The sequence below is a fragment of the Gadus macrocephalus genome, chromosome 2 (genome assembly GCF_031168955.1).
Source record: "Gadus macrocephalus chromosome 2, ASM3116895v1".
NCBI lineage: Eukaryota > Metazoa > Chordata > Actinopteri > Gadiformes > Gadidae > Gadus > Gadus macrocephalus.
In genome coordinates, this window is record NC_082383.1 from 458,981 (window position 1) to 486,940 (window position 27,960).

General features: G+C 53.1%; 5 protein-coding genes and 1 non-coding gene across 10 annotated transcripts in view; 1 reads left to right on the forward strand and 5 right to left on the reverse strand.

Moving 5' to 3' along the window:
- The window catches only part of LOC132470667 (histone acetyltransferase p300-like), a 35,576-nt gene extending 27,907 nt beyond the window's left edge, over nucleotides 1-7,669 (reverse strand). The window contains exons 1-2 of the mRNA XM_060069473.1: nucleotides 5,660-7,669; nucleotides 1,710-2,314 (exon numbers count right to left, since the gene is read on the reverse strand). Of these exons, the coding sequence (XP_059925456.1) occupies nucleotides 1,710-2,314; nucleotides 5,660-5,753 (699 nt within the window). The 5' untranslated portion in view covers nucleotides 5,754-7,669. The remainder of the gene's footprint in view (nucleotides 1-1,709; nucleotides 2,315-5,659) is intronic.
- Nucleotides 7,670-8,498: 829 nt separating this feature from the next.
- Nucleotides 8,499-18,907, reverse strand: xpnpep3 (X-prolyl aminopeptidase 3, mitochondrial). Its single transcript, XM_060068581.1, has 11 exons — nucleotides 18,603-18,907; nucleotides 18,259-18,381; nucleotides 17,412-17,599; nucleotides 16,398-16,617; nucleotides 14,702-14,886; nucleotides 13,992-14,054; nucleotides 13,651-13,764; nucleotides 13,446-13,531; nucleotides 12,091-12,274; nucleotides 10,043-10,163; nucleotides 8,499-8,879 (listed from the first exon to the last, which is right to left on the reverse strand). Exons 1-11 carry the CDS (start codon nucleotides 18,667-18,669, stop codon nucleotides 8,713-8,715), a joined length of 1,518 nt encoding a protein of 505 aa, XP_059924564.1. The 5' UTR covers nucleotides 18,670-18,907; the 3' UTR covers nucleotides 8,499-8,712.
- Nucleotides 18,908-19,033: 126 nt separating this feature from the next.
- On the forward strand, nucleotides 19,034-23,005 carry st13 (ST13 Hsp70 interacting protein). 5 transcript variants are annotated; one of them, XM_060068642.1, is made up of 12 exons: nucleotides 19,034-19,185; nucleotides 19,577-19,718; nucleotides 20,039-20,087; nucleotides 20,281-20,353; nucleotides 20,473-20,546; nucleotides 20,661-20,727; nucleotides 20,826-20,910; nucleotides 21,049-21,159; nucleotides 21,359-21,631; nucleotides 21,688-21,783; nucleotides 21,919-22,130; nucleotides 22,313-23,005. In XM_060068642.1, exons 2-12 carry the CDS (start codon nucleotides 19,609-19,611, stop codon nucleotides 22,597-22,599), a joined length of 1,437 nt encoding a protein of 478 aa, XP_059924625.1. In that variant the 5' UTR covers nucleotides 19,034-19,185; nucleotides 19,577-19,608; the 3' UTR covers nucleotides 22,600-23,005. The 5 variants fall into 5 exon arrangements, with proteins under 5 accessions (XP_059924625.1, XP_059924643.1, XP_059924652.1 ...); XM_060068660.1 differs by having other exon boundaries at nucleotides 19,035-19,185; nucleotides 21,940-22,130; XM_060068669.1 differs by having other exon boundaries at nucleotides 19,035-19,185; nucleotides 21,359-21,578; nucleotides 21,720-21,783.
- A 524-nt stretch (nucleotides 23,006-23,529) lies between these two features.
- On the reverse strand, nucleotides 23,530-25,252 carry rbx1 (ring-box 1, E3 ubiquitin protein ligase). Its single transcript, XM_060069185.1, has 5 exons — nucleotides 25,093-25,252; nucleotides 24,336-24,414; nucleotides 24,104-24,174; nucleotides 23,934-24,019; nucleotides 23,530-23,722 (listed from the first exon to the last, which is right to left on the reverse strand). Exons 1-5 carry the CDS (start codon nucleotides 25,168-25,170, stop codon nucleotides 23,710-23,712), a joined length of 327 nt encoding a protein of 108 aa, XP_059925168.1. The 5' UTR covers nucleotides 25,171-25,252; the 3' UTR covers nucleotides 23,530-23,709.
- Nucleotides 25,253-25,867: 615 nt separating this feature from the next.
- Nucleotides 25,868-25,939, reverse strand: trnaq-cug (transfer RNA glutamine (anticodon CUG)). The gene has a single exon. It is a non-coding gene; the product is annotated as a tRNA-Gln (tRNA).
- A 396-nt stretch (nucleotides 25,940-26,335) lies between these two features.
- The window catches only part of chadla (chondroadherin-like a), a 5,241-nt gene continuing 3,616 nt past the window's right edge, over nucleotides 26,336-27,960 (reverse strand). The window contains 2 exon segments of the mRNA XM_060074787.1: nucleotides 26,336-26,985; nucleotides 27,449-27,951. Of these exon segments, the coding sequence (XP_059930770.1) occupies nucleotides 26,607-26,985; nucleotides 27,449-27,951 (882 nt within the window). The 3' untranslated portion in view covers nucleotides 26,336-26,606.

Consider the following 27,960-nt stretch of genomic DNA (forward strand, 5'->3'; position numbering starts at 1 on the left):
CATACATATGCATCCGCTATCAAGATTCGACATGAACAAACATGTTATAGGGTACAAAACAAATTCTGCTCTCTAAGAAAATCCACACTCTGGTCGTGTGAAGGCATGTTCCGCGGTATCGAGAGAAGGCTGCAAGCACACGTTTTAACGCCCGCATTCAACCCTGCTATATTCAACCAGTTCTCCTGCGATCACGCGGGTTAGTTAAGGGTTAACTAACCCGGATCCACAAAGGGCCCACAAGTATCGGCGGACTCCACCTGATACGCCTCATTGATTGTTGTGACGCGTTTGGCGCTGGGAACAGGGATGGAGCTTGGCTTCCAGCACACAGTGGAAACCAAACACCTACCGGTCCTGCAGCTACAAACCTCCAACAAGTGGCCACAACGCTTATTTAGAGCCCCAATTAATCCTACAAAGATGATGCTGGTTATCTGTAGAGTCCACAGATCATCCGAGGGATGTCGTGCTCCGTAACGCTGAGGTCTTCCAGAGCTCCATGGAGGTCGTCTCCTAACCTCGGCCCCTGGGGCTCCAGGGACCGTCTTAAGGAGTCTCAGCCCTGTCCAGCTAGCTTACAGAAACGCTAAGCTAGAGGTGCAGTGTCACGCTATATGTTCAAGTAATTGCTGGAGCAATAACTGCATAACTGTTTTTCATGATAGGGGAGGCAGAAATATGTATTTAAGCAATGAATTTCTTCAGTGGATGATGAATATCAACTGACAAACGCAAAGATTCCCTAAAACAGCTATACCAATGGCTATACCAATGGCTATACCAATAGCTATACCAATGGCTTGTGACTGAAGATTCTCATTTTTGGGATTACCAAATTTAGTTTGCTACGTTACAGCTGCTCGAGGATACTGCTTAGACCAAACCTAAGACCAGGGTTAACTAACCCTAACCTTAGACCAGGGTTGACTAACCCTTACCTTAGACTGGGGTTAAGTAACCCTAACCTTAGACCAGGGTTGACTAACCCTAACCTTAGACCAGGGTTAACTAACCCTAACCTTAGACCAGGGTTAACTAACCCTAACCTTAGACCAGGGTTGACTAACCCTAACCTTAGACCAGGGTTAACTAGCCCTAACCTTAGACCAGGGTTGACTAACCCTAACCTTAGACCAGGGTTAACTAACCCTAACCTTAGACCAGGGTTAACTAACCCTAACCTTAGACCAGGGTTAACTAACCCTAACCTTAGACCAGGGTTGACTAACCCTAACCTTAGACCAGGGTTAACTAACCCTAACCTTAGACCAGGGTTGACTAACCCTAACCTTAGACCAGGGTTAACTAGCCCTAACCTTAGACCAGGGTTAACTAACCCTAACCTTAGACCAGGGTAAACTAACCCTAACCTTAGACCAGGGTTGACTAACCCTAACCTTAGACCAGGGTTAACTAGCCCTAACCTTAGACCAGGGTTAACTAACCCTAACCTTAGACCAGGGTTAACTAACCCTAACCTTAGACCAGGGTTAACTAGCCCTAACCTTAGACCAGGGTTGACTAACCCTAACCTTAGACCAGGGTTAACTAACCCTAACCTTAGACCAGGGTTGACTAACCCTAACCTTAGACCAGGGTTAACTAACCCTTACCTTAGACCAGGGTTGACTAGCCCTAACCTTAGACCAGGGTTAACTAACCCTTACCTTAGACCAGGGTTGACTAGCGCGGCGCTGCGGCCTCACCTTGTTCAGCGCTCCGGGCTGCTGGGGTCGGATCCCGGTGGGACCGCCGGGGCCCATCTGCTGCCCTCCCGTCTGCCCCTGCAGGGTCTCGGCCAGCAGGTTACCGCCGCTGCTCATGCCCCCGTTGCCGGGGTACCCCATCCTGGGCGAGCCGTTCATCATCTGCCCCCCCATCAGGCCCTGGTGCTGCTGCTGTCCGTTGGCCTTGTGGGCGTTCATCATGGCCGCCCGGTTCATCCCGGACACGCCCCCGGCCAGCGCGGCCTGCTGCTGCATCAGGCCGGCCGGCCCCCCCTGAGGTCCCACGCCCTGGGGGCCAGCCGCCGTGGCGTTCATGCCCCCCATGAGGGCCATGGAGGCGCCGCCGTTGCTGGGCGCCCCCTGCTGGGGCTGAGCCCCGGCCCGGAGGAGCTCCGACAGCTGCTTGTGTTTGGCGGCGGCGTCCTGCCCGCCGCTGCCCCCCATGCCCATGCCCATCCCGGCCCCCAGCCCCCCCAGGCTGGTGTGGATCTGGTTGAGGTCCCCCCCGTTGGCCAGTCCCAGCTCTGAGGAGTTGATGAGCTCGTCGGGGAGGTCGTGCTCCAGGTCGAAGAGGGAGCCGAAATCTGGAAGGGGACAGAGACACGGAGCAGGGGTTAGACCGGAGGACGACGGGGACACGAGACGCCTGCTGCACCTCCGACCGCAGACCTCCGTCACTAGAGGCAGAGCTACAGACAACAGACCTCCGTCACTAGAGGCAGAGGCTACAGACCTCCGTCACTAGAGGCAGAGCTACAGACAACAGACCTCCATCACTAGAGGCAGAGCTACAGACCACAGACCTCCGTCACTAGAGGCAGAGCTACAGACCACAGACCTCCGTCACTAGAGGCAGAGCTACAGACAACAGACATCCATCACTAGAGGCTACAGACCCCTCCATCACTAGAGGCTACAGACCCCTCCATCACTAGAGGCTACAGACCACAGACCCCTCCATCACTAGAGGCTACAGACCACAGACCCCTCCATCACTAGAGGCTACAGACCACAGACCCCTCCATCACTAGAGGCTACAGACCACAGACCCCTCCATCACTAGAGGCTACAGACCCCTCCATCACTAGAGGCTACAGACCACAGACCCCTCCATCACTAGAGGCTACAGACCACAGACCTCCGTCACTAGAGGCAGAGCTACAGACAACAGACCTCCGTCACTAGAGGCAGAGCTACAGACAACAGACCTCCGTCACTAGAGGCAGAGCTACAGACAACAGACCTCCATCACTAGAGGCAGAGCTACAGACCACAGACCTCCATCACTAGAGGCAGAGCTACAGACCACAGACCTCCGTCACTAGAGGCAGAGCTACAGACCACAGACCTCCGTCACTAGAGGCAGAGCTACAGACCACAGACCTCCATCACTAGAGGCTACAGACAGACCCCTCCATCACTAGAGGCTACAGACCCCTCCATCACTAGAGGCTACAGACCCCTCCATCACTAGAGGCTACAGACAGACCCCTCCATCACTAGAGGCTACAGACAGACCCCTCCATCACTAGAGGCTACAGACAGACCCCTCCATCACTAGAGGCTACAGACAGACCCCTCCATCACTAGAGGCTACAGACCCCTCCATCACTAGAGGCTACAGACCCCTCCATCACTAGAGGCTACAGACAGACCCCTCCATCACTAGAGGCTACAGACAGACCCCTCCATCACTAGAGGCTACAGACAGACCCCTCCATCACTAGAGGCTACAGACAGACCCCTCCATCACTAGAGGCTACAGACCCCTCCATCACTAGAGGCTACAGACCCCTCCATCACTAGAGGCTACAGACAGACCCCTCCATCACTAGAGGCTACAGACAGACCCCTCCATCACTAGAGGCTACAGACAGACCCCTCCATCTCCAGAAGCAGTACAGACACCATCTCCAGTGCTCTCGTCCCTCTCCCCGGAGCGGGGGGGGGGCAGTCAGGCAGAAGCGTCGGCTGGGAGCCGAGGCCCTCTCCTGGGCACCAGCCTGCGGTTTGATGGGCCGCCAAACACGAGGAGAGCATACAGTAGGCTGGCGGTGTGAAGCCACAGAGGTAAACAGGGCCGGCCCTACCAGGGGAGGCCGGTCTCATACTGGGCCCAAGCACTGGCCAGACCTGGGAAGGACTTTGAGAAGGTGCTTAGTGTGTTGGGATGGAGGACCGATATGTATGGCCTTGTGGCCTCAATGCTGGTATTTGATAACAAGTGAACATATTTGTGCATATTGTTGTTTAGCTTATAAACAGCCTTGTGCCATCGATGTTCAAAGCCCACATGATTCGGGGTTCAACCGCTGGAAGACATTCAAACAAGTGCTGTGGGACATACGACTAGACGGAGGTCTCTTCTGACCTGGTCCCAGTACAGCTCAAACCTCATTCTCTCGGTCATTAAAAAGACAGAAACTTGTCAGCCATTTTAGTATCAAATCTGTGGTGTTCAACCGTCAAAAATGTAAAGAATAATTTGTGGAGAGAAGAATTTTATCAATTTGTCTTTCAATTCAAAGAGATATAACAGGAAATAATATCTAAGCGAAACAAAACCATTTACTTACTATAGTCCAAATACTTTACCAAAAACAAAACTTGATTAGCGATCCACCACACTATTCCTCATCAACTTCTAGGTTCCTACATTTTGAAGTCATGTTATAATGTTGCAAGACTCCACTTTATTTAGATAATCTGCCATACAAAGAATACGACAGAACGTGTCGTAAAATACTTGATAATGTTCTCTATTCAGGGGACTCAATAGATGGACGCAAAAGAGAGACAAGTCTTAAAGACCGAGAGCCAAAACTTGGGAGACCTGAACTCTGGTCTCAACATGTCCTGGATCATGCCACGGCCGGGTCCTGGACCACGCATCCCCCGGGTCCGGGCCACGCAGCCCCCGGGTCCCGGACCACGACGCGCGGTCCTCCCAGCGAGACAACAATGCTTTGCGCAACTTCTCCATTGAAGTGAGGTCCAAACAATAGCTAGCTGTTAGCAACAGTGGCTCAATAAAACTGTTATTTCGACCATGTTACGACACACAACGTCCCGGGGAAACACAAGTAGTTCACCGTGGAACGGTTCACGGTTCAAAACACCGGGACCCACGTTATCACATGAATTGCGGTCATTTAAACCTCAAGGCAGCTTAAGAAAACTACGTTGAACCGGCAACGGTATGCTAGTCGGCAATGCTAGTCGGCGCTAGCTCTATGGAGTACCGTTATTTTCTGCCGTTTCTAATCGACTTTTCGCTCGTTATTAACCCGTACTTTGTACTCATGTGAGGGGGGACCAAGGCGATGTGTGTCGTTTGGTTTATTCGGCTTCGTGCTTTTAGAAAGTGAGCCCGCCTGACTCACAGAGCGGCGGCTCAACTTGAGGGAACCGGGCGACCTGACTTCCATTGTCTGGATGTTCGTCACCGGCTAGTTAGCCAGATGGGCTACTAGCGCTGGACAAGTTCTGCACACATACACACGCGCACACACACACGCACCTGGAGGGGCAGCACCCACACCCACACCTGGGGGACAACACAACACCCACCCGGGGATCAGCACCCACCTTGGGGGGAGGGGGGCAGCACCCACCTGGGGGGAGGGGCGCACACACACACACACACACACACACACACACACACACACACACACACACACACACCTGGGGGGGGCAGCAGCACCCACCTGACCCCCCAACTCTCACAACACGTCTTTACTCCATTTACCACGGTGAGCCGGGCTACCCAGGAGCCCTACACTGTGGTGGGTGTCGACTTGATGGAGGTCTTTCCACCAAGTTAGGCTTCTCCACTGCAGGAGAGCCGAGCCCGTTGACTTTAGATCACATACTGGGGGCCATTTAGCAAGTCAAGCCTCACGAAAAGGAGAAATAAAAAGCATGTTTACCATTTCCATCACTTGCGGACACCGAGAGAGCTGGGGAGGACAGCTTGGGCCTCTTGGCTGAAGGCGGGCCGGACTCCAAGACATTATCGGCCATATTTTTGACGAATTAAAACTTGCTGTGGATCCACCCGGGGATAATCAAAGTCCCTAGTTATCGGCCGTTTCTTGCTCGGGAATGGTTTCCGATTCTTCCCCCACCGCTACGGGGACGGTAGGGGAAAGAAGGCGATGGTGAACTCTTCCCTTCAGAGTTCCCACTCTGGGTTATCCTCTCCGTGGGTCTGTTCCCCTCCCCGGTAGAGGTCTGGTTTCTTCAGGTTTCTCCGGGTTCAGCGGGAGGAGGTGGTACGGTTGCGTGGGCCTTCGACTACCTCATGTGGCTTCTTCTGCTTCATGGGAAATGTCCCCAGAGCGGTCCTCCGTGGTACGGCCACTCCGGTCCGCCATGGCCGGCGGGGAAACGCAGGACTTGGGCTGTGAGGCGCGCGTCTGAAGACCCTCCTCCTGTGAATGGGAACCAAAAACAAGACCGAAAAACGCAGTCCCGCACGACCCTGGTGGCAACTTTTCGGGAGCCTCCTCTCATGCAACAGTTAAGAGATCCTTAATGGCATTTTCCTTTCTTCCGCCTGATCTGAATCCTGTCTGCTGTGGAGGCCGGCCAGTCCACACATCCCCTAGGAGCTCCGTCGCTGTTTGAACACTTCATGTGAGTGACAGTCGTTCAGAATCGTCTGCAATACGAGCATGAGTTCTATTGTCCTGTTCAACACTCAGAAAGCAGGGGTCGGTGCAAACGGTAAATCCAATAAATCACGATTCCGTCGAAAGACACCAGTCCCAACAGTAGCTGGTTTAAAATAGATATCGTTTAAATTCCATGCATATCACAAAACCTCCTTTGCATCCGGACGTAAACCACCGTGCCCTTAGTGTATACGTCTGACCATGCAAGGCACTGGGTCAGAATAACGGACTCATATTGCACATTTAGTTGTAGCGCCCCTCGCTCGGATATTTCTGATGCAGCCAGTCGGGTTGGCAATGGTTGCAAAATTCAAGAGAGAAAAAAAATCCAAATCACTGCTCGTCTGCAGCTTGATTGCCAATCGATTCGGATGCAGATTTCGCTCTTCTAGAAGAGTTCTCAAAGGTTATCAAACAACTATTTAATAATTAGCGTACAATCAGAAGGATCCAATTGGTTTTATTTTGCAGGCGAGGTTCCAGGGGGTTACTTCTAAAGAGATGGAGCCTCGATTTCAACCAAAGAAAACACTGGCAAGCTTCTCAGATTGGAAAATAGCATGGTTATAACTACTGCGATTTTTAACTGTCACTCACTGCGTATAATCATGCACGAAAGGCAAATTGAAAAATAAGACTCCAGAAAACAAGCAAATGCGACCTTAGGCAAAAATTCAATAAAACGTCGGGCACAAAATATGGCTTCTTTAGAAGTGAAAAACAGTGGATGTGCAAGAAGAGATCATCCTTGCACCCCAAATATTGTGGGTTCAAAAAATCCTTTCATTGACTCTTTGTGATGGAGAATGCCCCCCTTCGCGTTTATCCCAACAGATTCCCCTTTTCTTCAAGCCCGTCTTCCCTCTTTCCACCGATCCCTGGAGCCCGGGGGACATCTAGCTGTACACCGGTCTATGCGTGCGGTTTCCTGGCTTCGCAATGGACACATAATGAGGTTTCACGTTCATTTTCTCCTTCGCAGGTTTTCCTTCGCGGTGGTATCTGTCCCTCTTCCGCCTCTCCTCCTCTCCGCTCCTTCCCTGGATCCGCTGTTTCCTTCTTCGGTCGCCGATCCCTTTTCGCTCGCGTCTCGTCTTTTGTTCGTGCGATCTACGTTCGCATTTAACGCTTAGACACGATGTCGCCCGTGTGTGCCCGGCGGTTCGCGGCTGTGGTCTCTTCTCTTCTCTCGGCGTCTCCCGTTTCTTACGGTCCGTCCGCACAAACAAAATGGCGGCTTGTTGTTTCTGCTCCTCTGATACGGGGGGAGGGTTGGAGGTACAGCAACATTAGGCGTGTGGGGGGGTGGGTGGGGGACTCGGGATCGCCCGGAACACTTTCGTGTTCTCTCGGAGTGCTGCTTGTAACGCGGTGCTCTGTAGGGGACAGTCGCGCTCCATCAGAGAGCGGCTCAGCCGCACGACGAACATGTCACAATTAAAACTCAAATCAAAGAGCGTCGTAGGCTACATGTCACCATTAAGTTAATCAGAGAGCGCCCAGTGGACGCGGTGCACAGCCTCCACGATCACCACCATGTCCTCCAAAACCGGGCATGAATTAAAGGCTGTTTCCCAACGTGCTTCTGAACATTAAAGGCTTCGTTTGCTGAAATCGAATGGTTTACACTTGTCATTTTTATATAACAAAAAAAAAAGAATAGCACCACTATAGTACCATTGTTCATTATTTGCGCTTAATGGTCCGTTTTACGTCCCACGGATTGATCAATTATTTTTAGGACGCCACGAAACAGTGGGATACATTTATATTAAAACTGCGATTTAGTTCAATCAATGGCACTTTGGTGAGCCACACGGGCTTAACACGAGACTACGCAAGGGTAGACACGATGGGCACAATCACGGCATTTCATTTGATAAGTTTCATAGAATTTGATACCAAACCGCCTTTCAACGAGGGAGGTAGACTTCGTAGCAGATATGGTGTCGAAGCCAGTGTAGGGCTGAGCTAATACTGGTGGCTTCAACTTTAGGAACAGCTCTTCATCCCCATCATCACAACAATGTTACCCGTCATTTCGAATTCAAGCAAATTAACAACACCATCTCCCCCTGGAGACACCACTCCATGAGGTTTAACAAACCTTTTTCATTTAATGTAAAATTTAAATAATCAGATTTCCCATAAAATATACTTTGAGTTCCAGACGTGGACACTTCAGTGCGTTTTTCTCTGCGCCCCAAAGAAAACAAACACCAACACAAGCACGTGAAGACTTCGTCGGAACACACTTTAGAGACAACGTGCGCTCTGGTGGGGGGCCCCGGGACCCCACGGCCCCCCTAGCGCTGGGCGCAGGCCCTCTCCACGTCCGCCAGGGTCTTGGGGGCGTCGGCGGAGAGGATGAGGGGCCCCCCCGTGTCCCGGACCACCACGTCGTCCTCGATGCGGACCCCCAGCCCGCGGAACCGCTCGGGGGCCCGGCGGTCGTCCTCGGCGATGTACAGGCCTGGGGGGGAGAGAGGAGAGGGGCGTTAGGCTCCTCCTACAGCAGGAGAGGAGGGCGTTAGGCTCCTCCTACAGCAGGAGAGGAGGGCGTTAGCTCCTCCTACAGCAGGAGAGGAGGGCGTTAGGCTCCTCCTACAGCAGGAGAGGAGGGCGTTAGCTCCTCCTACAGCAGGAGAGGAGGGCGTTAGGCTCCTCCTACAGCAGGAGAGGAGGGCGTTAGGCTCCTCCTACAGCAGGAGAGGAGGGCGTTAGCTCCTCCTACAGCAGGAGAGGAGGGCGTTAGGCTCCTCCTACAGCAGGAGAGGAGGAGGGCGTTAGGCTCCTCCTACAGCAGGAGAGGAGGGCGTTAGGCGAGCATGACCCTTAAAGCGAGGGTCGGCGATGTGGAGGCACCAGCCAGGGAGCAACATCTAGAAAGGATCCTCCCTTCAGACCTTCCTACAAAGCCACTCCCCCAAACCCGTAGGCCGGGGTAGCTGGTAGGGAGACAGACATGGTGGCCAGCCAATCACTTCATTCGGGCAATATGATATGATCGGATGGGCTTATTCCAGGCCGTTGGAAGCCAGATACTAGATTTCTTTATACTTTTGGTCAGAGCATTTGATTTATTGAGTTCTGTCGGGATGTAAAGCAATCAATTTGGCAAAAGATGCCACTAAAAGCCGGAGGCAGGGAGTTTCTTTCGATAATTTATTTTCTAACTCCTGTTATTCTCTCTGCTCTCTCTCAGCTCTCAGAGGGGTCCCCCGTCAGCTCTCAGAGGGGTCCCCCGTCAGCTCTCAGAGGGGTCCCCCGTCAGCTCTCAGAGGGGTCCCCCGTCAGCCTCAGAGGGGTCAGCCTCAGAGGGGTCCCCCGTCAGCCTCAGAGGGGTCCCCCGTCAGCCTCAGAGGGGTCCCCCGTCAGCCTCAGGGGGGCCAGCCTCAGAGGGGTCCCCCGTCAGCCTCAGAGGGGTCCCCCGTCAGCCTCAGAGGGGTCCCCCGTCAGCCTCAGAGGGGTCCCCCGTCAGCCTCAGGGGGGCCAGCCTCAGAGGGGTCCCCCGTCAGCCTCAGAGGGGTCCCCCGTCAGCCTCAGAGGGGTCCCCCGTCAGCCTCAGAGGGGTCAGCCTCAGAGGGGTCCCCCGTCAGCCTCAGAGGGGGTTGGTGCAGGCGGGGTCTCAGGTACCTGGCTCTATGGTGATGGCCATCCCAGGCTGCAGGGCGCGGGAGCGGGACAGCTCGGGGGTGTCGTGGACGTCCATGCCCAGGTAGTGGCCCACGTGGTGGGGGCAGTAGTGCCGGGCGACCTGGGGGCGAGAGGGGGGTTCAGAGGACCTGATGAAACATATCACACCACACCAACAGACAGCTCACACACAGACGAGCACAGCGCCCAGTCAGACCGTCTCTCTGTCACCACCAACCTATCGATGAGACCTCTCTTCCAGATACCTGATGGTTAGGTGTCACTACTCCATGGTAGGGATGTATAGAGTGGCTCATACTGACTGTTCAAACTGATGAAGGGCTTCAACCATCGAGTGGTGAAACCAGTCGGATCTTAGAGGGCCTAGCAGTGTGAGCCCAGCTGAAGGCCTCTAGGCCCTTGACTCCACTCTGAGTGACTAAAGGGCCATTCACAGAATGCTGCCTTGAATTGACGTGTGCTGTGTGCTTGTCTTTCAAAGAGCTCTCTGGACATCATGGCATCAGTGGAGTGTCTCAGAGGAGTCCTAGGCTCGTGTGCTTGACATCCTGGTTTTATTAACAGGTGTGCTGAAGCATTCCGCCACATCACAGTAGAAACGTTTGGTTCATTTGAGGTTCATTTTCAGTTCAGACAACTTTACTGATTCCAAGAAGGGCAGTTCATTGGCAGCCTACCCCTACACCCGACTTAAGCACTCACAGGCTAGGCAGGTATAGGTCAGAGGCCGTAGATCAAAGGTCAACACAAGGAAACGATGAGCAGCAGTGAATGAAAGACAACATTCAGTCTGTCAATCCCCCAAAAAGGGATGGTCATGAACATACAAAGGAATCTTAGGTAATACAATTATAAAAATGGCATTCTAGGTGGTGAAAGCAACACATGAAGTTGAAAACATGATTTGTTTTGAGACTCGTAGCTTCAGTCGGCTGAACCACAATATTTAAGGGGGGGTGGGGATTTTTTGTGACATGAATATAGTGTCTTGTTACTGTCTTTCAAAATAAAAAGGAATCATAAAGTAAAACTGGTAGTTCAGCTTGAGGACATGTGCATTAGGTGATGCAATGCAATGGGTCGTAAAGAAGTATCACAGAAACATTTATAAAGTAAGACTAACAGAAAGTCTTACTACAGAACAATAAATGCACACAGCCTTGTAGCTTTCGATGTCAACAGGCTTTTGAGCAAAACAAAATGGAGGAGTTGGAGCTCATTGGCTAATCAAAATCTAACCAGGGCAGAGCAAATCAGCTGCATGATGTGTTTGGACATTTCCTCCATTTCTTATCCACAGAAATATGGACCAAAGGTTACAACTACCTTAGTGAGGGGTTAAAGATAAACACGAGATACAGTCTTTATGAAGGACTACTGTGGTAACAGGACCATGGCTGTTTATGGCTTGGATTTCATTTCACAAGCTCACGTCAGCTACAAGGCAGAGCACATCTGTACTTAAAGCCAGAGAAGGCGATTTGGAGAAACAATCCAGAATAAGCTCGATTTGAAGTAACCAACAATACCCCCCCTCCCCCCTCCCCCCTCCTCCCTCTCTTCTGGCCTTCCTCACAAACGACTTCCCCAAAATAAGTGGTTAGCTCGCTAGCTTTAGCACTTGGTCTGCCAGCCTAGGGGAGGGCTCCGGTCCTGCACTGTGAGGTAGCCGGGGTAGGTAGAGAGACAGGTAGGTAGACAGACAGACAGACAGACAGGTAGGCAGACAGGTCATCCAATCATTTAATTTCAAATTAATGAAAATGTCAGTGGCGTTTCTGGTCATTATGGTACCCAAGGCGAGATCTCCAACCCCCCCCCCCAAAACCAATGCCCTCTTCAGGGAAATTAACCCCTACATTTCACTATTATAAACATGACAAAACCAAACAGCAGGTCGGCAAAGAAGGTCAACACTAAGGAGTAACTAACCCCTGGCCCCTCCCCCACCTGGCTCCTCCCCCACCTGCACCACTCTGATAAGTGATCAATAAGTCCCCCTCTAGGTGGCGCCCCAGGAGCCGTACCTTCAGCAGCTCCACCTCGCTGGCGGAGGCCTTGGCCACGCCCAGCCGTCGCAGCTGCGCCCCCAGCAGGGACAGCATGGAGCTGTAGATGTGGTCCAGGCTCACGCCGGGGGAGCACATGGACAGACAGGCCAGCTGGACCTCCAGCACCGCCTCGTAGAGCTCCGCCTGGGGGCCCGAGAACCTTCAGGGGCCGTGGAGGAGAGAGGAGGAGAGAGGAGGACTGTTAAGATAGGCAGGAGGAGAGAGGAGAGAAGAGGAGAGAGGAGGACTGTTAAGATAGGCAGGAGGAGAGAGGAGGAGGAGAGAGGAGGACTGTTAAGATAGGCAGGAGGAGAGAGGAGGACTGTTAAGATAGGCAGGAGGAGAGAGGAGGAGGAGAGAGGAGGACTGTTAAGATAGGCAGGAGGAGAGAGGAGGAGGAGAGAGGAGGAGGAGAGAGGAGGACTGTTAAGATAGGCAGGAGGAGAGAGGAGGAGGAGGAGGAGAGAGGAGGACTGTTAAGATAGGCAGGAGGAGAGAGGAGGAGAGAGGAGGAGGAGAGAGGAGGACTGTTAAGATAGGCAGGAGGAGAGAGGAGGAGAGAGGAGGAGGAGAGAGGAGGACTGTTAAGATAGGCAGGAGGAGAGAGGAGGAGAGAGGAGAGAGGAGGAGGAGAGAGGAGGAGGAGCACTGTTAGAGACAGCAGGAGGAGAGAGGAGGAGGAGAAGGAGAGAGGGGGAGGAGAGAGGAGGAGGAGAGAGGGGGAGGCGAGAGGAGGAGGAGAGAGGGGGAGGAGAGAGGAGGAGGAGGAGGAGAGAGGAGCACCATTAGAGACAGGAGGAGAGAGGGGGAGGAGAGAGGAGAGAGGAGGAGAGGAGAGAAGAGGAGGAGAGAGGGGGAGGAGGAGAGAGGGGGAGGAGAGAGGAGCACCATTAGAGACAGCAGGAGGAGAGAGGAGAGAGGAGGAGAGGAGGAGAGAGGGGGAGGAGGAGAGGAGGAGAGGAGGAGGAGAGAGGAGGAGGAGAGAGGAGAGAGGAGGAGGAGAGAAGAGAGGAGAGAGGAGGAGGAGAGAAGAGGAGGAGAGAGGAGAGAGGAGCCCTGAGGTTCACACACTTTATGAGTGCAGCCGGTGGAGGTACAGAAGAACTGTGTTGGTAAGAACTATTCTTTACTCAAAGGACAGCTGGCTCCTCACAGTACCGTACTCCCACCACTGATTCACATCCTTCAGTCCCATCTGCCCTAATCAGCCCATTCAGTTCAACTGAAAACAGAGTTCTTCGTGGTAAGTTGTGAGTCCATTCAGTCATGTTCAGTCCCTCACACACAGAGGAAACAGTTGTAAGTTGTAAGCCTCCTTCCCCATAACTCACCGGCCGTTCACGGGCCATGTGCGGGTGATGTCGCTGACGTAGCCGAAGTATTCACAGCCTCCGTCCAGGAGCACCATCTCACCGTCCTTCGGAGAAAGACGAGAGAAAGTAGAAAGAGAAGTCTTCATCATCTCGGTCAAAGGGATGCAGGTTGATGTCCACCAGCTCCTTCAAGGCCTCCTCCCCAGCCTCAGCCCTCCCTCACCTTGATCAGCTGGTTGTTGTTGATGTAGTGCAAGGTGTTGGCGCGGTTCCCTCCAGCGATCACAGGGGGGTACGCCAGGAAGTTGGCCCCATGGACGCGATTCTCAAAATCAAACTGGAGGCACACGATTGGTCAAAGGAGTCACGGTTTCAACCAAGCAAATCTAGACCCATGAGTGGCAAGATCTATGTACACCACTTCCCAGCTCTTCCACCAGCGCTTAAGAGCATACAAATCACCCATCGCACCCATTCATTGACTTCATAAATAAATCAGTATTTTTGACAAATGATTCTCAACAAGTAAACCAATGAAACGCCAGCAGAACCAAACTGTTCTACCTTAGCGAAGATCAGGGCTTCATCCACCGGCCCCCGTGTCATGGCCATGGTCTTCCTGAACGCCTGCAGAACAAAGTCATGAAGACGTCTCAGACTCACTCTGGTCTCACCCTCACATCTTCCTAATGACGCCTAAAGGTTGTATCAGCGATGGTGGGTGACGTCTCTTCTGTTGGCATTTGAAGCGAGAACCCAAAGAAAGTTCATCCAGTAAAACTATCATGAACGCAGCGCGAAACCCTACAACACCCCCCCCTCTGTCTGTGATTGGTTGGAATATTATTTATCTTGGTTTTGATTGGTTGGTAGTACCATTTGTTTCTGTGTACGATCTCGGGGCACAGGCTGCCTACAGAGACTCGTTTATTTGACGGCCTCCACCAGCGGGCCGCAGGCGGAGCGTGAGGTAAGATCAGATGAATGAGATACTTTATGTTTCGGCCGAGCATCGCTGATGCAACCTTTAATAACCAGAGCTGAGGCCTTAATGTCTGAAGTCCCCCCGCTGGGTGGGTCCAACCCCCCCCCGCTGGCTGGGTCCAACGCCCCCCCCCCCCCCCGCTGGCTGGGTCCAACGCCCCCCCCCCCCCCCCCCGCTGGCTGGGTCCAACGCCCCCCCGCTGGTGGGCGGGTCCAACAGCCCCCCGCTGGTGGGCGGGTCCAACAGCCCCCCGCTGGGCGGGTCCAATGCCCCCTCCAGACCTCCGTACCTGGGCAGTGATGCGACCGGCCTCCTGCATGAGGGCCACCTCCGCCGGGCTCTTGAGGGCCCGCAGCGTCTGGGTCAGGGGCCGGACGGGGCGCGGCGTGGGGCCCGCCTCCAGCAGGGGGCGCAGGTGGGTCTGGTGGAGCTGGGGGTGGGACGGCTTGGAGCTGTCGTACCAGAGAGAGGAGCCTGGGGGGGGGGGGGGGGGTTAGACAGTGAGGGAGAGGGGAACCAACCAGAGGGAGGGGTTAGACAGTAGCCCTTCACTAGGAGCAGACGGGGTCAGTAGGGGTTAGACAGTAGCCCTTCACTAGGAGCAGACGGGGTCAGTAGGGGTTAGACAGTAGCCCTTCACTAGGAGCAGACGGGGTCAGTAGGGGTTAGACGGTAGCCCTTCACTCGGAGCAGACGGGGTCAGTAGGGGTTAGACGGTAGCCCTTCACTAGGAGCAGACGGGGTCAGTAGGGGTTAGACAGTAGCCCTTCACTAGGAGCAGACGGGGTCAGTAGGGGTTAGACAGTAGCCCTTCACTAGGAGCAGACGGGGTCAGTAGGGGTTAGACGGTAGCCCTTCACTAGGAGCAGACGGGGTCAGTAGGGGTTAGACGGTAGCCCTTCACTAGGAGCAGACGGGGTCAGTAGGGGTTAGACAGTAGCCCTAGCCTAGGAGCAGACGGGGTCAGTAGGGGTTAGACGGTAGCCCTAGCCTAGGAGCAGACGGGGTCAGTAGGGGTTAGACGGTTGCCCTAGCCTAGGAGCAGACGGGGTCAGTAGGGGTTAGACGGTAGCCCTTCACTAGGAGCAGACGGGGTTAGACGGTTGCCCTAGCCTAGGAGCAGACGGGGTCAGTAGGGGTTAGACAGTAGCCCTAGCCTAGGAGCAGACGGGGTCAGTAGGGGTTAGACGGTTGCCCTAGCCTAGGAGCAGACGGGGTCAGTAGGGGTTAGACAGTAGCCCTTCACTAGGAGCAGACGGGGTCAGTAGGGGTTAGACGGTAGCCCTTCACTAGGAGCAGACGGGGTCAGTAGGGGTTAGACGGTAGCCCTAGCCTAGGAGCAGACGGGGTCAGTAGGGGTTAGACGGTAGCCCTAGCCTAGGAGCAGACGGGGTCAGTAGGGGTTAGACGGTAGCCCTAGCCTAGGAGCAGACGGGGTCAGTAGGGGTTAGACGGTAGCCCTTCACTAGGAGCAGACGGGGTCAGTAGGGGTTAGACGGTAGCCCTAGCCTAGGAGCAGACGGGGTCAGTAGGGGTTAGACGGTAGCCCTAGCCTAGGAGCAGACGGGGTCAGTAGGGGTTAGACGGTAGCCCTAGCCTAGGAGCAGACGGGGTCAGTAGGGGTTAGACGGTAGCCCTTCACTAGGAGCAGACGGGGTCAGTAGGGGTTAGACAGTAGCCCTTCACTAGGAGCAGACGGGGTCAGTAGGGGTTAGACGGTAGCCCTTCACTAGGAGCAGACGGGGTCAGTAGGGGTTAGACAGTAGCCCTAGCCTAGGAGCAGACGGGGTCAGTAGGGGTTAGACGGTAGCCCTAGCCTAGGAGCAGACGGGGTCAGTAGGGGTTAGACGGGAGCCCTTCACTAGGAGCAGACGGGGTCAGTAGGGGTTAGACGGTAGCCCTAGCCTAGGAGCAGACGGGGTCAGTAGGGGTTAGACGGTAGCCCTAGCCTAGGAGCAGACGGGGTTAGAGGGTAGGCTCCTCACCCTTGAGGCTCCGGAGCACCAGGCCCAGCTCCTCGGTGCAGTGGACCCTCTCGATGCCGGTCAGCGCCGCCGCCCCGTCCTTCCCCGACCGCGCCCCGTCCCACAGCTCCCGCGCGGGGTCCCGGCGCGGCACGAAGAGGATGGCCCGGTCCGGCCGCCCCGTCCCGTGCAGAACCAGCGCGCTGTCCGCCTCGAGGATCCCCGTGAGGTAGAGGAAGTCCTGCGGAGCAGAGGTGGACGACTCCAGTTAACGGTACAACGTCATGTTGTCAACCGTCTCCCGCCAGGTCCCGACCCTCTGCAACACTCCCAGGGCCGGTCGGAGGCCTGGGACGTCTCCTTTAATGCCTCCAGGCTGACAGCGCAGCCTCCAGGCCTCTAGGAGGTGCTGCAGTGACGGCAGCCGTCCAGCTGGTCACCGTGATAACTCCATCCTACGAGCAGCTAACCTCTGACGGGTTGGTCACGGAGAAATGGATAGGGGGTGCCAATATGGCAGCCTACTCATGGAACCTGTTCCCAAAGCCATATGCCACATACTGGTCCTACATGTACAGACATGAAGCATGTACAATATTCATATCTGTTAACGACACATGCACGAATGGAACAGTGAGTGAGGGGGAGACGGAGGGAGGAGGGATGAAGGAGGCGCCCGAGCAGCACCTGGTTCTGGTGGAAGGGGTAGGGAATGGAACAGTGAGTGAGGGGGAGACGGAGGGAGGAGGGATGAAGGAGGCGCCCGAGCAGCACCTGGTTCTGGTGGAAGGGGTAGGGGATGGAACAGTGAGTGAGGGGGAGACGGAGGGAGGAGGGATGAAGGAGGCGCCCGAGCAGCACCTGGTTCTGGTGGAAGGGGTAGGGGATGGAACAGTGAGTGAGGGGGAGACGGAGGGAGGAGGGATGAAGGAGGCGCCCGAGCAGCACCTGGTTCTGGTGGAAGGGGTAGGGGATGGAACAGTGAGTGAGGGGGAGACGGAGGGAGGAGGGATGAAGGAGGCGCCCGAGCAGCACCTGGTTCTGGTGGAAGAGGTAGGGGATGTCGTTGGTCATATAGCGAGTGGGGTGGGACAGCAGCACCACCACGTGGGAGTCCGAGGGCGCGGCCGGCCCCAGCCGCTCCGCCTGCGCCTCCACCAGGGAGGCCAGCTTCAGCCGGCGCAGCTCGTACTCCAGCTGGGTCAGCCCAGGGGTCACCTCCCCTACACACACGCACACATGGACACACACAATGATTTTTTCTAATTGAAGCAGTGGGAGGAGTCTGTATGATTTTCCTTCCTAATGTAATTAGGATATTGTTCAATCAGAAGACTCAATGCGGTCTAATTGTAGAGTGTGAACTACATTGGAATGAACCTCTGTCCGATTGTTTAGGCTGGGGTTCGTATTCATCTATGTTTTATCGACTTGTTCAATATTGTGTTGTATTCGTACGCTTCGACGTACGATTCGTACGCTGCAGAAGCTGCTATCATTGCTGTAACACGAGGAATTGGTTAGCTTAGCGATGGTTGTACTTGCACATGGTTCTATGAACATCCTTTCTGTACCGACAGCGATATATTGTTGCACTTCTTATGACAAATGTACTTATTGTAAGTCGCTTTGGATAAAAGCGTCTGCTAAATGCCCTAAATGTAAAATGTACTGTAAAATGTGCACTGTAGAAGCTCATCCTTGACTTGGACTTCCAGAACATTTAGTTAGTGAGCAGATGCTTACGACAAATAGGTTAGGGTTGTATTCAGAACGTAACTGAGTGGCTTAATAAAATGTAAAATGATGTGACTACACATCACATGATACCAACTTTCATAGAAGAACTTTGCTAATGCGAGAGCTGTGTACCTGAACTCACCATGTTTGAGGAGGTGGGGGTGGGTGAAGGGACTGGGCTGGCCCAGGTAACGAGGGGGGTACTGTTGGGGTTTCAAACCTCCTGGTTTCACTGAGATGTTTCTGCATGCGCACCGGAGACAGCCTGCACACAGTGAAACACAGAGTGGACACTCTCTCCAACACTACGCTGGAGCAGGGAGTGAGTAAAAGTCTGTTAAGGTTCCAAGACATTATGAAGCGTCTGCTGGTCACAATGACACATAGTTGGCTCATACACAAACACAGACCACACAGAAATAATATCTGTGATGACAAGTAATGTGGAGATGAAGTGATCCATGTATCAAACCCTGAGTATATTACCTTGCCTCCAACTCGGGCCTGGCAGCAGCCTGACAGATCGGGCGAGGAGTAGAGGAGAAGGCAACATTGCAGCAAGACTTTTTTATTATCCCCCTACATATGTGGGCCACCAATGTCTACAGCTGGCCTTCGAGTATGTCATTAGACAGAGTCAATAAAGGAACCTCATTATATTGAGTAGTTACGGTGAGCCACTGAAAAATATCAAGTGTACAAATGGTTTGAGGCAAGAACAAATGGTGCTGTAATTAAGTCCCTTGCCGGAGTGTCTGAGAAGATCAGTGAGCGGCTCGTCCTATGTAAGAGAGACGAAAGGTGAAACGACTGGCCTCCCCTTTAACACCCACACCGTGATTGGCCAGAAACATCTGACCACGTCTCTCATTGGTTGAAACAGGAGTGACAGATATTGTTGGCGACTTGTCGCCGTAGCGCAGGACCCCGCAGTGTGTCCGGCAGCTCAACGCCTGAACAGAATCACAGCATAAACGTCCGGTCCAGAGGAACACCGCGGTGCGTCATCTAGTCTGCACCTTCTGCGGGTATTCATCTCATCCCTCGACCAACGTTATCCTCTACAAAGGTGAGAATCCGTCAGGTTTGAATCACTTTGACCGTCGAATGGCACATCTCTTTCTGATATTTCCTTGTGCAGCTTTAATGCGACATCACTGACTCCTCAGACTCTAGAACCTTCCACACATCTCCTAATGTTCTCCAAAATAGAAACCAGCCGACGATATTGGGATCTTTGTTTACTTTCGTTATAGTTTAACCGAGGTGTCGATGGTATTTGTATTTTTAGAAAGCTATTACGATTTTTAATCAGACGCGCGGTTCAGTAGAAGAATGAGGCTGAACCCGGTTAGCTCTGACATGTAGCCACATGGAGCTAGCGTGTGACGGCTGAGTGTATGTCACTCCCCACGTGTGACGGCTGTGCGTCTGTGTGTGCGTGTGCGTGTGTTTCTCAGCAGCAGCAGCGGGCTGCATCCAGGGACGCAGAATGGACCCACAGAAGATCTCGGACTTGAAGGCCTTCGTGCAGTTATGCCAGTCCAACTCGTCGGTGCTGCACCTGCCGGAGATGGAGTTCTTCAGGACGTGGCTGAAGGGGTTGGTTGACCATCATAACTTTATAACTAGGTGGAAGTCTTCCGCGGATCAACGTGATGTTTACTGCGTTATGTCGAGAGACACTGCCGCAGTTCCGCCCATCGGTTGACGTTAGGGCGGGCGCAGAACGCAACCAGATCCATGGACGATCGGTCATGGAATTCATTATTATAGGAAGCATTCAAGAAGATGTCGCCATTGTATCTTGTTTAACTTAACTATTTGAGTGTCGAACATCATCAGTGTTTGACTGCTTGGTGTCCTTTAGATCTTGTGAAGCATGTTCAGAACTTCATTGCTGACGGAATTCTCCTTTTCAGAATGGGCGCCTTTATTCCTCTACCCAGAAAGAGCGAGGGTTCGTGCAAGGTGAACAAAAAACTAATAGAGATTTGTTTGACATTTTGTATTGTGTAAGGGAGGGAGGGCTGAGTGGATCCAGTCTCACACCGTGTGTTGTGATTAACATGTGGACCGTGTTGTGGTTAACGTGTGTTGTGATTAACATGTGGACCGTGTTGTGGTTAACGTGTGGACCATGTTGTGGTTAACGTGTCTTTAGGGCGGCTGTCCATGCGGTCCCAAGTCCTCCGCCGCCCAAGAGGATGCCATCTCCGAGGACGAGAGTGACATAGGTACGGACGTGAGGCCCAACATTGAGGCGTAGTTGAGCCCTAGAGGCACTTTGAGGCGTGTCATGATGCTGAGCCCCGCCCTGAAACGCTCTCCCCCACCCCCACCCCCACCCCCCCAGAGATCGACAACGAGGGCGTGATCGAGCCCGACACGGACGAGCCTCAGGAGATGGGAGACTTCGAGAACCTGGAGGTATGCCTCCCCCCTCCCCTCCTCTCTCTACTGCCCGTCTCCCCCCTTCCCGTCTCACCCCCTGGTTGAGTCCGCCCCCCCGGGCCTTCTGACGGACTCTGTTTGACCCCTCAGGTGACGGAGGAGATGATGGAGCAGGCCAACGACAAGAAGATGGAGGCCATCAACGCCCTGGGAGAGGGTGAGTGCTCCTGGTCTGTGTTGGATGTGTTGTGTAGCAGGACCTAGCGCGTGTTGTGTAGCAGGACGTAATGTGTGTGTTTGTTGTGCGGCCTGTAGGCGACCTGCCGAAGGCTCTGGAGCTCTTCACCGACGCCATCAAGCTCAACCCTTGCGTGGCCATCCTGTATGCCAAGAGGGCCAGGTGAGTTTACTGACTGGCTTAGTGAGTTTAATGACTGGTTTAGTGAGCTAGGTGAGTTTACTGACTGGTTTAGTGAGTTTACTGACTGGTTTAGTGAGCTAAACAGTCGGCAGCCCCTCACCGGCGTCTCCTCCTCAGTGTCTTCATCCAGATGAAGAAGCCCAACGCCGCCAAGAGAGACTGCGACCGCGCCATCACCATCAACCCCGACTCTGCACAGCCCTACAAGTGGAGGGGGAAGGCCAACAAGTAGGTTCATCTGGACCCGACCGCCTCGTAGAGATGAGGTCCTGACCCCTAGTGGACGGGATGTGTAGTGGGGCTCGGTGACCTCCTAGTGGGGCTCGGTGACCTCCTAGTGGGTCTGGATGTGTCTATCTGCGATGCGGTTCTGTTCCGCTGCGACTCCCAGACGGGGTCGTGTTGACCGGGCCGTGTTCTGCCCCAGGCTCCTGGGGAACTGGGAGGAGGCGGCTAAGGACCTGGCCACGGCCTGCAAGCTGGACTACGACGAGGACGCCTCGGCCCTGCTGAAGGAGGTGCAGCCCAAGGCCACCAGGATCATCGAGCACCGACGCAAGTACGAGCGCAAGAGGGAGGAGAAGGAGATCAAGGACAAGAAGGAGCGCATCAAGAAGGCCAAAGAGGAGCACGAGCGCGCCCAGAAGGTGAGGGGCGGTTTGATACAGGAGGGTGTCGCAGGGGGGTGTCGCAGGGGGGTGTCGCCAGGGGGGTGGAGCCAGGGGGGTGGAGCCAGGGGGGGTGGAGCCGGGGTAGCGTGTCCTCATCTTGTCCTCTGTCTCTGCTAGGGGGAGGATGCCCGGCAGGCGTCTGGAGGAGGAGGAGGAACCGGAGGATTCCCAGGGTTCCCAGGTACGGTTCCAGCCTCACTTTATCAGGTCGGAGCGCTGACGCTCCCGACAGGAAACGTCTGGGAGTCAGCCGCCTAACCATTGCTACCAGTAGATAAGAGATGGTGGAAGCACCTGTACCCCTTCTCTAATGGAGCTCCATCACGTCTGACTCTAGGGGCCGGAGGTTTCCCAGGAGGTGCCGGAGGTTTCCCAGGAGGTGCCGGAGGTTTCCCAGGAGGTGCCGGAGGTTTCCCAGGAGGTGCCGGAGGTTTCCCAGGAGGTGCCGGTGGGGCCGGTGGGTCTCCCTTCGGTATGCCCGGGATCGGGGATCTGTTGAACGACCCCGAGGTGCTGAACGCCATGAAGGTGAGTGACTGCGGCTCCCTCTCCTGAACCCGGGAACGGTTCTCAAGAGGCTGTAGACGGAGTTCATCGTAGTTCAACTTTTCCATAAACGAGCTTCCCTCCCCCCTCCCTCGGAGACCTGCTGCCATGGGCCTCATCAGACCCTGGAGGAGAACACTAACCTGTGTCTGTCTGTCTCCTAGGACCAAGACGTCATGGACGCCTTCCAGGACGTGGCCCAGAACCCGGCCAACATCTCAAAGTACCAGGGCAACCCCAAGATCATGGCTCTCATCACCAAGCTGAGCGCCAAGTTCGGGGCTCCTCCTCAGACCTAGAGAGGAGAGGGAGGGAGGAGGCTGGCCGACGTGTTTATTCCACTGTGTACCGATCAGTTAGGGACGTGGCTGGCAGGGGTCCGATGGGGGGCTGCATCGACGCAGGGCGGTGGGACTGCAGAAGGCATGCTCGAAAAATGTTTCTACTATAAAAGGTGTGCTGCGAAAAGCAGACCAAGAAAAGACCTAATGGAAAATGTAACCTTACCGACTCTAGTCTTATTAACGGCTCTGGGGTTCTCAGGGTGGGGGGGAGGGGGGGGGGGCAGAGGTCTGATGTCCATCCACTATCCACACCCACCTCCCTGTTGTCTTTAGCCTGCATTACAATGATTTCAAACGTTTTTTCCACGACCGATGCGTGACCCAGACCCGAGCCAATGCAGGCACTTTTAAAAGTTATTTTCCTGTCAACTGAAATGTTTCTTTCCCTAGTCCAAGTTCAATATTTTCTAATGGTTTGCCTCCTTTACTGTATTACTTGTTCCCTGTTACTTTCAATGCAAAAAAGTTTTGGTATCTGAAGTCAATTCACAATAAATTTTGATTGTCACATGAGCATTGGTTGACTTTTTTTAAATGTTTGTCAACTCTGCACGCAGTAGATGAGTATCAAGTCAGTTTTATTCTGTTTGCATTACATTAGACTGTCCCTGAATGATTGGCTCCACTTGTACTTGAGGCTACAGGCCCATAGCAAAGATTTAGGCCACAGCCAGAGATTATACCTGAAACCATTAGTCCAGTGTTGTCTACAAATTAACGGAATCATCTAGATATTCTATGCTAGCAAGATTGGTAATGTTTTAAAGTCCTGTGAAGCTGAACTGATGGAACTCACCCTGGTCGATCATGTAATACGCCCAGTAATGAAGCAGGCATCTAAACCTCAAGCTGTTAGGGTGGCGGATTAATGGCTCCTGAATCTGCAGAGTGCAGCCGGCATGAGGATGACCATCCAAGGAGCCGACACGCAGATCTAGATTCCTGGGGCTAAGAAGATGCTTTGTCTTCAAAGGTCGGTACAAGCCCCAAGGTTTGGATCAATTCATATATATTTAGGACACGAATTGACACATCTGCTTTCTTAACGGTGTTTAATGGGATTTTAATTTACAACATTGCGAACTGAAATAAAAAAAGTATTCTTAACATGAGCAGGTCCACACTCAATATATGACCCAACATCTCAGACAAATGATGAACAGCATGTTTGCACAGGCGAGAAATATAAGAGCAAAAGGGGAAGCCGAAAATCCTTCCTAATGTCCATATCTGTGAAGACAGAAGAAGATGGATAAGTCATACATAATATACATCTATTTATATATAGTCCACTGAGCCAATACATAGAAGGGGGCATTCAATGCATTGTACTTATTCCAAATATTTCATATTTGCAACACTATTAGAGACATAACTGCACTTCCTGCTATAATATAATAATGCAACAATGAACCACCCATTTTCCTTCCTATACACTTACTTCTGGAACTCCCACTCTCTGTTGTCCAGTGGACACACCTGTCTGGTCTTCAGCCAGCGGGAGATACAGTGGAAATGGAATGCATGCTGTGGCAGAGACCAGAAAACAACGTCAGAACCGGTCTAATGGAAATGAGTCTGTAATGGGCAGAGAGGCGGCGGTGGTCTTACGTTGCAGACCCCCCAGGCCACGGTGCACTCCTCGGACGTTGCAGAGGCCTGATTGGCCTGGCACTCTATGCCTGAGAGGAAGAGGAGAAACTCATCAAAATGCTGCCTGGCTTGAATGAATCATGAATTTAAACCACACAACAAATATACTAGTTTTCAGTTCAGTTTTTCAATGAACACAATATGAATGTCTGTCAGGGTTTGAATGAGACTGAAGCCATTTGAAACTCACATAGATCCATGATGTGGTTCCGACAGATGGCACAGTTATCCACGACGATGTCCCATGCCCAGAGCGCAACGGCGTTCCACTGCGGGGGGCACAAGTTGTAAACACATCGACGTCATACAAAGTCAACATTTTGGTATTCCGTAGAAAATGTCGCAAAAGAAAACATTTGAAACCAGATAGGGAAACCCCAAATACTGTCTAGGGGCACAGACTTCACTAGATAATTAAAACTTAAAATATTTGTATATTGGTACCTAACAAATGATACTTTATATCTCATGGTTTATACAAGTACATATCTCGGCATTAAAAAGCAATACCCCCTCGTAACCACTAAAGTAACTAATGACTAAATCCAATCCCAGGTAATGATGTGATCCTATAGTTTAAGCGCCTTAGGTTCAGAGGAAGGAGAGGCCTTTATCATCCAACGAACAGGGGACGAGACACTACTTTACACACCAGTTAGGTAGATACCTCCAATAATCGAATTATCCGCTATAGACCCCAGTACACAAACACTTTGACTGTTCCCACTGTGATGACTCCATGGATCACTTAACACTAACTCTCATCTCAGGGAGCAAACTGCACATTCATGCCCCATGGAGGCTAGCTTAGGGAGCTACCGCTAGTTCAGCGAGACACCATCCAATCTGCTAAATACATTTTCTCATGGGAATCGTTATCAACAGTCCGGGGGTTTTCTTGGCCGATATCAGCATTTTTTTTATCTCATCAAGGGTCAGAATGTTACCTTCTTCACTTCGAAGCGCTTCTTGCTGGCGCCACTGTTGGTGCCGCTGGGAGTATCAACATCCATCGCCGCCGCCATCTTGACTATCAGGAGCCGCTCGGCTTTAGACCCTGAAGCGTAGAAGTAGAATCCTAGAAGCTGCGTCGACCCGCGGCGGTGGCACGTCAGGGCGCCGCCATGTTGGAGCGGCACAAACCGGCCCTTTAAACAAATGCAAGTGAACGGGTAAGCTGTGGTAGTGGATTCTCGTCTTTTCTGGATAAAAAGCACTAAAACGTTGACATTTCTCCACCGATGAGCCGTTATATTCATATTAAGACATATTATAAACATTTAAAATGGTTATTTTAAAAAGGTTTTGTTAGACGTACATCATAAACCATTGCATAAAAACGAATCATTGAATTCTGATGAGAAATGTAGACGTTATTGTGCTTAATATCAAGAAAACTGCAGCTCCCGTGTCTACTTGTACTTGTTTGCAGATCAGACTTGGCCTCTCCAATATGGTGGCGACGTCGACGTACGGTCCAAAGACCAACGCAGCCTCTATATGTATATGTCTATGCCGTTAACGCCCAATCAATCAACACCGAGCAGCGCTGCAAGGTTTAAAGGGGCAGTTCCGTCGTTTCATTTGGTCGACATAAAACTATTTGGATGCATTCAGGATATATTACAAATCACGATGCTTTTTAAACTAAACCTGCGCTATGATATGGTCAATACGATGAGTTGTGGAAAAATACTGTCTATGTTGAAAACGACAAAAGACAGGTTCTACCGAGATTTGAACTCGGATCGCTGGATTCAGAGTCCAGAGTGCTAACCATTACACCATAGAACCACTGTGGGGATGGCCTAGCACTCTTAAATTAGTAGTTATTATTTATTTATACAATTCTATGTTTACTTTCGGTTGTAAATCAATCTCAACCAGCTCTAGATAACCATAGTATGTATAAGAGTCTAAAGAGGGGTGTAAGCTTCCTATAAAGACCTCAGGACCATAGACTGTAAGACATTAGTGTCTAACGAGTTCTGCCCTCTGCTGGAGACATGAGGTCATCGAGTCCATTTCTAAACCCGGTCCGACCATAGGACAGACTCGGGTGTAAACCCTGCTTTAAACCCTGCCAGACTGCAATGTTTTGGTTGTTTTCAGGGTTAAAGGGAAGGCTGCGCAGATTATAATTCACTTGGCCATGTTTTCAAAATCAAATATAAATCCACATTTGTTAGTTTGTTTATTCAGTTAAATAGATGGTCCCACTCAAACACAATCTCCAAAACCAAACGAGATGTAGTCTCTGTCCCACAATAACATAACCAGTCCCAGGAGACACTGTTCACATCAGATAACATAACCAGTCCCAGGAGACACTGTTCACATCAGATAACATAACCAGTCCCAGGAGACACTGTTCACATCAGATAACATAACCAGTCCCAGGAGACACCAAGGGCTCACATCACACCACCAACGTGTCCCTCTACTGCCCAGGGTTCACATGTCAGCTCTGATCCGGTCTCGAGGTCTTCTTGGGCTTCTTCGTGGTCTTCGCGGGGGTCGTGGTCTTCGTGGGGGTCTTGGACTTCGTGGGGGTCTTGGACTTCGTGGGGGTCTTGGACTTCGTGGGGGTCTTGGACTTCGTGGGGGTCTTGGACTTCCTCTGAGGCTTGGCTCTGGGCTTGGCTGGCTTGGTCTTCCCCGTGGGGACCTTGAGGGTTGGGGGGACCTTGAGGGTTTGGGACCTGGGGACCGCGTGGTCCGTAGGAGGACTGGTCTCCACGCAGGACTTGAACACCTCAACCTGTCGTACACGTTGACCTCTGACCTCGGGAGGGTGACCGCAGGTGGCCGTCAGAGCCAGAGACGTGTTCTCCATCCACCTGGGGGAGAGAGGGAGGGAGAAGGGGGGAAGAGAGAGGGAGAAGGGGGGGGGGGAGATAGGGAGGGAGAGAGGAGGGGGGAGAGAGAGGGAGGAGGGGGGAGATAGGGAGGGAGGGAGGAGGGGGGAGAGAGAGGAGGGAGGAAGGGGGAGATAGGGAGAGAGGGAGGAGGGGGGAGAGAGGGAGGAGATAGGGAGAGAGGGAGGAGGTAGGACAGGGAGGAGGGGGGAGATAGGGAGGGAGGGAGGAGGGGGGAGAGAGAGGAGGGAGGAAGGGGGAGATAGGGAGAGAGGGAGGAGGGGGGAGAGAGGGAGGAGATAGGGAGAGAGGGAGGAGGTAGGACAGGGAGGAGGGGGGAGATAGGGAAGGGAGAGAGAGAGGTTAACGTAGAGCAGCACCCCCTCTTATCCCAGAGCCCCCAGCGGTCGTGGCCCCCGCGGTGTCGCCCGGCGGGGGGACCCACCTGCGGAGGGGCAGCAGGGGGCAGTCGCAGCGCAGCGGGTTGTGGAGCAGGTTCACCTCCTCCAGGCCCTCCAGGGCCCGCAGGTCCGGGAGCCGCTCCAGCTGGTTCCCTCCCAGGGACAGCAGCACCAGGCCGGCCCCCAGGCCCACCAGCGCCTCCGGGACATCTGGGGGAACACACACGGCCTCACTGACCAGCGCACACACGGCCTCACTGACCAACACGTCCTCACTGACCAGCGCACACACGGCCTCACTGACCAACACGGCCTCACTGACCAACACGGCCTCACTGACCAACACGTCCTCACTGACCAACACGGCCTCACTGACCAACACGTCCTCACTGACCAACACAGCCTCACTGACCGACACGTCCTCACTGACCAACACGTCCTCACTGACCAACACGTCCTCACTGACCAACACGTCCTCACTGACCAACACGTCCTCACTGACCAACACGTCCTCACTGACCAACACGTCCTCACTGACCAACACGTCCTCACTGAC

What these genes read in the sequence shown, in the direction of transcription:
- xpnpep3 (XM_060068581.1), bottom strand. Translation starts at nt 18,669, where the DNA reads ATGTTGCCTTCTCCTCTACTCCTCGCCCGATCTGTCAGGCTGCTGCCA. An exon ending in ACCTCTTCCACCAGAACCAG is followed by an intron (nt 16,618 to 17,411) that starts GTGCTGCTCGGG and finishes TCTGCTCCGCAG; the next exon opens with GACTTCCTCTACCTCACGGG. An exon ending in GGTGCTCCGGAGCCTCAAGG is followed by an intron (nt 14,887 to 16,397) that starts GTGAGGAGCCTA and finishes CCCCCCCCCCAG; the next exon opens with GCTCCTCTCTCTGGTACGAC.
- st13 (XM_060068642.1), top strand. Translation starts at nt 19,609, where the DNA reads ATGGACCCACAGAAGATCTCGGACTTGAAGGCCTTCGTGCAGTTATGC. An exon ending in CGAGGACGAGAGTGACATAG is followed by an intron (nt 20,354 to 20,472) that starts GTACGGACGTGA and finishes CCACCCCCCCAG; the next exon opens with AGATCGACAACGAGGGCGTG. An exon ending in AGGATTCCCAGGGTTCCCAG is followed by an intron (nt 21,784 to 21,918) that starts GTACGGTTCCAG and finishes TCTCTAATGGAG; the next exon opens with CTCCATCACGTCTGACTCTA.
- rbx1 (XM_060069185.1), bottom strand. Translation starts at nt 25,170, where the DNA reads ATGGCGGCGGCGATGGATGTTGATACTCCCAGCGGCACCAACAGTGGC. An exon ending in AGCGCTTCGAAGTGAAGAAG is followed by an intron (nt 24,415 to 25,092) that starts GTAACATTCTGA and finishes TGCCCCCCGCAG; the next exon opens with TGGAACGCCGTTGCGCTCTG. An exon ending in TGGCCTGGGGGGTCTGCAAC is followed by an intron (nt 24,020 to 24,103) that starts GTAAGACCACCG and finishes TCTCTGCCACAG; the next exon opens with CATGCATTCCATTTCCACTG.